General features: G+C 50.6%; 1 protein-coding gene across 1 annotated transcript in view; it reads right to left on the bottom strand.

Moving 5' to 3' along the window:
• The window catches only part of galnt16 (UDP-N-acetyl-alpha-D-galactosamine:polypeptide N-acetylgalactosaminyltransferase 16), a 22,600-nt gene that overhangs the window by 1,658 nt on the left and 13,442 nt on the right, over positions 1-7,500 (bottom strand). Inside the window, exons 6-14 of the mRNA XM_029828358.1 lie at positions 5,988-6,109; positions 3,627-3,714; positions 3,470-3,554; positions 3,081-3,184; positions 2,583-2,709; positions 2,155-2,247; positions 1,340-1,423; positions 1,044-1,167; positions 678-794 (exon numbers count right to left, since the gene is read on the bottom strand). Coding sequence (XP_029684218.1) covers positions 678-794; positions 1,044-1,167; positions 1,340-1,423; positions 2,155-2,247; positions 2,583-2,709; positions 3,081-3,184; positions 3,470-3,554; positions 3,627-3,714; positions 5,988-6,109 — 944 coding nt within the window. The remainder of the gene's footprint in view (positions 1-677; positions 795-1,043; positions 1,168-1,339; positions 1,424-2,154; positions 2,248-2,582; positions 2,710-3,080; positions 3,185-3,469; positions 3,555-3,626; positions 3,715-5,987; positions 6,110-7,500) is intronic.

Genomic DNA, 7,500 nt, shown 5'->3' with positions numbered 1-7,500 from the left:
AGCACGTGCCCAAACATGGGCGGACTATCGAGGTAAAAGTCTTTGTTATCAAAGTGACCAGTAGCTTAAACTTGAACTTCAGACTCTTCTGGAACCATGTGGAGTCTAATGAGGGAGGGTGTGTGTGTGTGCATGTGTGTGTGTGTGTGTGTGCGTCTGTGCGTGTGTGTGTGTGTGTCACACACTGTAAACATGTGCACCGTCCAAAGCTGTGAGGAAATGAGATGTCAGAGAGAAAAATGTTAAAATTCTGCAAAACGGCGAACAACTGGAAGCACCGCTGACGTAAACGGACCCAGTTTGTGGTTGATCGATGTGAAAAAGGCGGCGAGCGCTAACAGGAAGACGCGCTCGGACGGTCCGCAGGCGAAGAAACGTGAATAAACGATGATCAGCAGCGTTTTCCTACACTGAACTATTGAAACATAAAAGCTGCTGCCTCCCACCAGGTGGTTCCAGTTAGGAACTCCCCCGCTCAGCGTGATGGATCGTGCCGGCAGTGAGGGTGCACGTGGGACTGTGGGGTCAAGCCGTCACACTGAGATCTATGACCTTCGTGGCGGCGGCGTGGAGCGGCCCCTCCCTGATGAGATCAGCTCTGGCTGCTTCACCTTCCTGGAACCTTCCTCCAAATCTTCTCTCTTTGAGTCGACTCATGTGAAGACGCTCGTTCTCACCTGTCTGGCTTCTTTTGTATTGCAGGGTTCCATCTTGACCTTTGACCCCGGGGCGAAGGCTGAAATGGCCAGGCAGAGGTCCTGCTGTCGGATCAGGGGTTCGATCAGTTCCCATCTCTGAAAATTGTAAAATATCGTTAAAGTCTTTGTAAATGTGGACAGTAAAGGGAACCATGACAAAAGGGTAGCAGCAGCTGGGGGGGGGGGGGGCTGACGACTGGGATTAGTGGGACACAGTTTGTATCATGTTGTTTACCTGAGCTGGACCCACTAAATTAAACATCTATTAAAAGGGTTTTAGGGCGTCATCACACAATCTTTTACTGAATCATTAACTCAAAGCAGTCGCCGCCTAGTGGCTCCAACCTGCGAGTGCGGCCTGGTGGCGCCGATGCCCCTGCACTCCCCCAGGCCCAGCGAGTCCCCACGGGCCTCCAGACACAAACCGCCTTGTCTGAGCACACTGGTCACGGCTTCCTGCTCCGGAACCCTGAGGGAACATCGGCAGAGGAGAGTCTGCTCAGAGGTCAGATCAGAGAACCGAGCACAGCTGGAGCAGATGTGGGGGGAGGGGGGCAGACCGCTGCCGCACAGCAGCCCTCCCTTCAGGCGGAGCCTCTAAGAGGGCGGAGCCATTCAGACTCTTCCAGGGCGGCTCGTACCTGAGCTCAGGGTAGACGTTCTCCATGTACCAGCGGAAAGGTTTGCAGTTCAGCCTCTTGCGCAGAGCCACACGGTCGGTGATGCTGCGGACAGCAGAAGGGTGGAGCAGTCAGAGCAGCACAGCTGAAGGTTGGAGCAGTCAGAGCAGCACAGCTGAAGGTTGGAGCAGTCAGAGCAGCACAGAGAAGGTTGGAGCAGTCAGAGCAGCACAGAGAAGGTTGGAGCAGTCAGAGCAGCACAGAGAAGGTTGGAGCAGTCAGAGCAGCACAGAGAAGGTTGGAGCAGTCAGAGCAGCACAGAGAAGGTTGGAGCAGTCAGAGCAGCACAGAGAAGGTTGGAGCAGTCAGAGCAGCACAGAGAAGGTTGGAGCAGTCAGAGCAGCACAGCAGAAGGTTGGAGCAGTCAGAGCAGCACAGCAGAAGGTTGGAGCAGTCAGAGCAGCACAGAGAAGGTTGGAGCAGTCAGAGCAGCACAGCTGAAGGTTGGAGCAGTCAGAGCAGCACAGAGAAGGTTGGAGCAGTCAGAGCAGCACAGCAGAAGGGTGGAGCAGTCAGAGCAGCACAGAGAAGGTTGGAGCAGTCAGAGCAGCACAGAGAAGGTTGGAGCAGTCAGAGCAGCACAGCAGAAGGTTGGAGCAGTCAGAGCAGCACAGAGAAGGTTGGAGCAGTCAGAGCAGCACAGCAGAAGGGTGGAGCAGTCAGAGCAGCACAGCAGAAGGGTGGAGCAGTCAGAGCAGCACAGTGAGGCTCTGCTGACACAAGCAGCGCAGCAGCGCCGCCTCAGGAACCTGCAGGAGGTCCTGGGCGCTACGAACCTGCCGTAGACTTTGCCCTGAGCCGAAGGCCTCGCTGAGTAGTAGTACTGTTTGTACTCATCCATCCACACCTCCGCCGCCCGACGGGTGTTCCTGCAGACACAGCAGCCGCTCAGAGGCAGTGATGACAGGGCGCTGGCGTTCCTCAGGGCGCTGGCGTTCCTCAGGGCGCTGGCGTTCCTCAGGGCGCTGGCGTTCCTCAAGGCACTTTAATCACAGCCGGAGCCTCCGTGGAGCTCCAGCATTCCTCCACAGGTCCTCCCACCTCTAACAGCCACGTCTGACTGCTCAAACTGGTTCTCTTACAAGAGATTTGGAAATCATCACCCCCCTCCAGCAGTCTGGTCCTGCTGGAGGTTTCCTCCTGTTAAAGGGACCTTTCCCACCCCCCCCCCAACCCAACATTCAGCCACACACACCAGACTCACTTAATGTATGTGAGCGCGTTGCCTTCTGGGAAATCGTACGGGTGCCGCTTCCGGAAAACATGTCCGACGCGGCTGCAGGGCAGAATCTCCAGGCTGCCTCCACACATCCACACACGGAAGGAGAGTTCTGGAGGGGGACAGAGACATGAGGGACACGTGCGCACCGCCACCAACACCTGAGCTACGTGCACTCTGGCTGCCACGTGCACTCTGGCTGCTACGTGCACTCTTTCCTGCTCCACTCATGTGGACGGACACAGAAGACATTTTAGAGTCTGCTGACATTGTGAGAGGCCTGGTGCCTTCATCACTGAGGATGATGATGATGATGAGGATGATGAGGATGATGAGGATGATGATGATGATGAGCACCAACGTGGCTCTAACAGCGCTGCGTTCATCCAAAGTCCACATACAAACTTCACCAGTAGAAACAAGAAGCAGACAAGGAAAACAAAGTCTGACTTTTGATTGAACCAGCAAACCTCAACCACTCACCAAAGTTCTCCCCCCCCCAGATGTCCATGCGGGTGTCGTACTGGCCCAGGCGGTTGAACCAGCTCCTGTCCATGACGAAGATCCCGCCCGCGATGACGGGGGTCCTGTGGAGGAGGAGCAGGTTGGATGTTCAGACAGACCTTCGCTGGGACTGGTGACACCAGGGTCAGGGTTAGGGTCAGGGTTAGGGTTAGGGTTAGGGTTAGGGTCAGGGTCAGGGTTAGGGTCAGGGTCAGGGTTAGGGTCAGGGTCAGGGTCAGGGTCGGGGTCGGGGTCGGGGTCGGGGTCAGGGTCAGGGTCAGGGTCAGGGTTAGGGTTAGGGTTAGGGTCAGGGTCAGGGTCAGGGTCAGGGTCAGGGTCAGGGTCAGGGTTAGGGTGAAGGCCCCCACCTGATGGGCTGCGTGGGGTCACTTCTGGCCATTTTCTGCTCAATAGGAATCTGCTCCCATTTGAAGTGGAGACTCCAGTCGAATCCTGAAGCAGAAGAAGAGGGACAGCATCAGCTCCAGCAGGTCAGAAACAGGTTGGAGGACTTTGTCTTCTGACCTCCTCTCAGGTCAGCGGAGGCGGCCAAATATGCAAAGTTGTCCAGGCTGATGACGTCGATGATGGGGCTGACCACCCGGGTGTGATCCTGTCAGGGACACAGAGCACAAGCTGAGACGGGACTGAAGACCACAGAGGACAGTTGGGACATTGAAGCTGACGCCGGTCCAGCGAGGCTCCGGAGACTCTCAGCAGGATCTAACTGCTTCCTCCTCCCATCACACACAAATGCAGCGGATTATTGAGTCTTCCGGAAGGAATCTTAATAAAGCATGTTTACGACATCATGATATTATTGATATTATATCTGGGAAAAGTGTCCCATAAAAACTGGATTCAGATAAATCAGCAATAACTGAGGGGCCAGTTTGGTTTTCAGACTGTCGCACTTTAAGGAGTTTATTCTAAATAAGCACGAGACAATATTGAGGGTGGTCGTGTTTACAGACGATACAGGTCTGTGCTGATGATGATACAACGGTACCCAACCACTGATTCAGTATCAAGCTGCTGTCCAACACCAAGGAGGGGGACCCGTCCTCTGGAGGGGGACCCTTCCTCTGGAGGGGGACCCGTCCTGTGGAGGGGGACCCGTCCTCTGGAGAGGGACCCTTCACCTAGAGGGGGACCCTTCCTCTGGAGGGGGACCCTTCACCTAGAGGGGGACCCGTCCTCTGGAGGGGAACCCTTCCTCTGGAGAGGGACCCTTCACCTAGAGGGGGACCCTTCCTCTGGAGGGGGACCCTTCCTCTGGAGAGGGACCCTTCACCTAGAGGGGGACCCTTCCTCTGGAGGGGGACCCTTCACCTAGAGGGGACCCTTCACCTAGAGGGGGACCCTTCCTCTGGAGGGGAACCCTTCCTCTGGAGAGGGACCCTTCACCTAGAGGGGGACCCTTCCTCTGGAGGGGGACCCTTCCTCTGGAGAGGGACCCTTCCTCTGGAGAGGGACCCTTCACCTAGAGGGGGACCCGTCCTCTGGAGGGGGCCCGTCCTGTGGAGGGGGACCCGTCCTCTGGAAGGGTCCCCTTCCTCTGGAGGTGCTGGAGGCCCCCCTCTGAATGAGGGACCAGGTGGATTCAGCCTGCAGCACTGCTGAATGATCCGGCTCCTCACGAAGGCCAGACTCACTGTCGGGATGGAAGCTGGATGTGTGACATCGGCCCAGAGCCAAGGAGCAATATAGCAGAACACGTGCACGCTCTCAGAATGTGAGTCTACTGAATAAATCATGGAGAGATACAGATGCATCTGGGTTCTATTGCACAAAGAGTTTTTGGCTGAGTTTTCTTAGCAAACTGCTAATGTGGGACCTTTTAGAAGACATGTGCATATTTTCGATGGGTCAGGGTTAGGGTCAGGGTTAGGGTTAGGGTCAGAGTCAGGGTTAGGGTCAGGGTTAGGGTTAGGGTCAGGGTCAGGGTTAGGGTCAGGGTTAGGGTTAGGATTAGGGTCAGGGTTAGGGTCAGGGTCAGGGTTAGGGTTAGGGTTAGGGTCAGGGTCAGGGTTAGGGTCAGGGTTAGGGTTAGGGTCAGAGTCAGGGTCAGGATCTAATTCACAGACCGCTGCAGAGAGACATTCTTGGTGACCCTTTTATGAGTGGAATAAAGTCTTGTTGCTGATAATAAACTGCTTTTCAGAAAGAACACGGCAGAAAATTGAATGTCATAAACCTTTTATGTGTGCGAGTGTTTGCAGTCAATCTGAGTGATTTCTGATCACAGCTGGAATCTGAACAAAAATCTCAAACGACTATTATTTCAATGTGTTGGACACTGAGTCGATATGTGAGAGGAGCTGAAATGATACCATGCTAGCGGTGCTAACTTTAAGGTTCCACACAGGTAGCGCAGGTTTCTACCACTCATGACGGCCTCTCGGGACCTTGTGCTGACCTCCTGACTGTAGAGCACTCCCATCTCCAGGTTCACCTCTCAGTTCCAAACAGAGATTATTCCCCACAGCACATCTGCAGTCAAGAGACAGCGGCTGGAAACATTCCGCTCCTGTCATGGAGCTTTTATTAGGGTGAATTATGTGCATGTTTTGTGCCCAGAGCTATTGTGAGAGCAAAGGTTTGGAGCAGAACTATTAACTGAGAACCTGATGCAGCTTCAGTGTGTGCTGACAGGCCAGATGTTTCCAGCTGTGCTTCTGTCCCTCAGACAGGGAGCAGGGTGGGTTTGTGGTGCCAAGGAGGTAAAGGTCACCAAGTATGATGACTGTGTACCGGGGCCTCCATCTCAGCAGGCTGCACATTACATCCCAGCTGAGACGCAGCTGAGCCCGAAGGGTCGTGTGTTTCAGTGAGCAGCTAACGTCTAAGTGGACAGACTGACGGACAGACAGCAGCTCACTCTACCTCCTTCACTCTCTGGATCATCGGTTGCAGCCAGTCGGTGTTGACCTCACAGTGGCTGTCCAGGAAGGTCAAGATGGAGGCCGAGGCTGCGTTGGCTCCACGCACACGTGACCGGATCAGACCTGAGGAGGACAGCAGGAGAACAAGGATGAAGAAGGTGTGCAGGACGAGCACAGTGGTTGGGCTGGTCCATTAGCGCGTCCACTCATGGAGCAGATGCTAACGCAAACATGCTGTACGTGTCTGTGAGCGCCTGAAATAAGGTAACATAAATACTAGATAAGATAAATATAGATAAGATATAACTAATAAACTATAACTAATAAATACTACTGACATTAATAATACTAATAACAACTCTACTACTAATACTGGTGAGACTAATAACAACTCTACTACTAATACTGGTGATACTAATAACAACTGTACTACTAATACTGGTGAGACTAATAACAACTCTAATAAATAATACTAATAATACTAATAACAACTCTACTACTAATACTGGTGAGACTAATAACAACTCTACTACTAATACTGGTGAGACTAATAACAACTCTACTACTAATACTAATAATACTAATAACAACTCTACTACTAATACTGGTGAGACTAATAACAACTCTACTACTAATACTGATAATACTAATAACAACTCTACTACTAATACTGGTGAGACTAATAACAACTCTACTACTAATACTGGTGAGACTAATAACAACTCTACTACTAATACTGGTGATACTAATAACAACTGTACTACTAATACTGATAATACTAATAACAACTCTACTACTAATACTGGTGATACTAATAACAACTCTACTACTAATACTGGTGAGACTAATAACAACTCTACTACTAATACTGGTGATACTAATAACAACTCTACTATTAATACTGGTGAGACTAATAACAACTCTACTACTAATACTGGTGATACTAATAACAACTCTACTACTAATACTGGTGATACTAATAACAACTCTACTACTAATACTGGTGATACTAATAACAACTCTACTACTAATACTGGTGAGACTAATAACAACTCTACTACTAATACTGGTGATACTAATAACAACTCTACTACTAATACTGGTGAGACTAATAACAACTCTACTACTAATACTGGTGATACTAATAACAACTCTACTACTAATACTGGTGAGACTAATAACAACTCTACTACTAATACTGGTGATACTAATAACAACTCTACTACTAATACTGGTGAGACTAATAACAACTCTACTACTAATACTGGTGATACTAATAACAACTCTACTACTAATACTGGTGAGACTAATAACAACTCTACTACTAATACTGATAATACTAATAACAACTCTACTACTAATACTGGTGATACTAATAACAACTCTACTACTAATACTGGTGATACTAATAACAACTCTACTACTAATACTGGTGAGACTAATAACAACTCTACTACTAATACTGATAATACTAATAACAACTCTACTACTAATACTGGTGATACTAATAACAA

The sequence above is a fragment of the Takifugu rubripes genome, chromosome 2, assembly GCF_901000725.2.
Source record: "Takifugu rubripes chromosome 2, fTakRub1.2, whole genome shotgun sequence".
Classification (NCBI taxonomy): Eukaryota; Metazoa; Chordata; class Actinopteri; order Tetraodontiformes; family Tetraodontidae; genus Takifugu; species Takifugu rubripes.
Note: the sequence above shows the minus strand (reverse complement) of the source record. Positions and strands in the feature narration are given on the sequence as shown.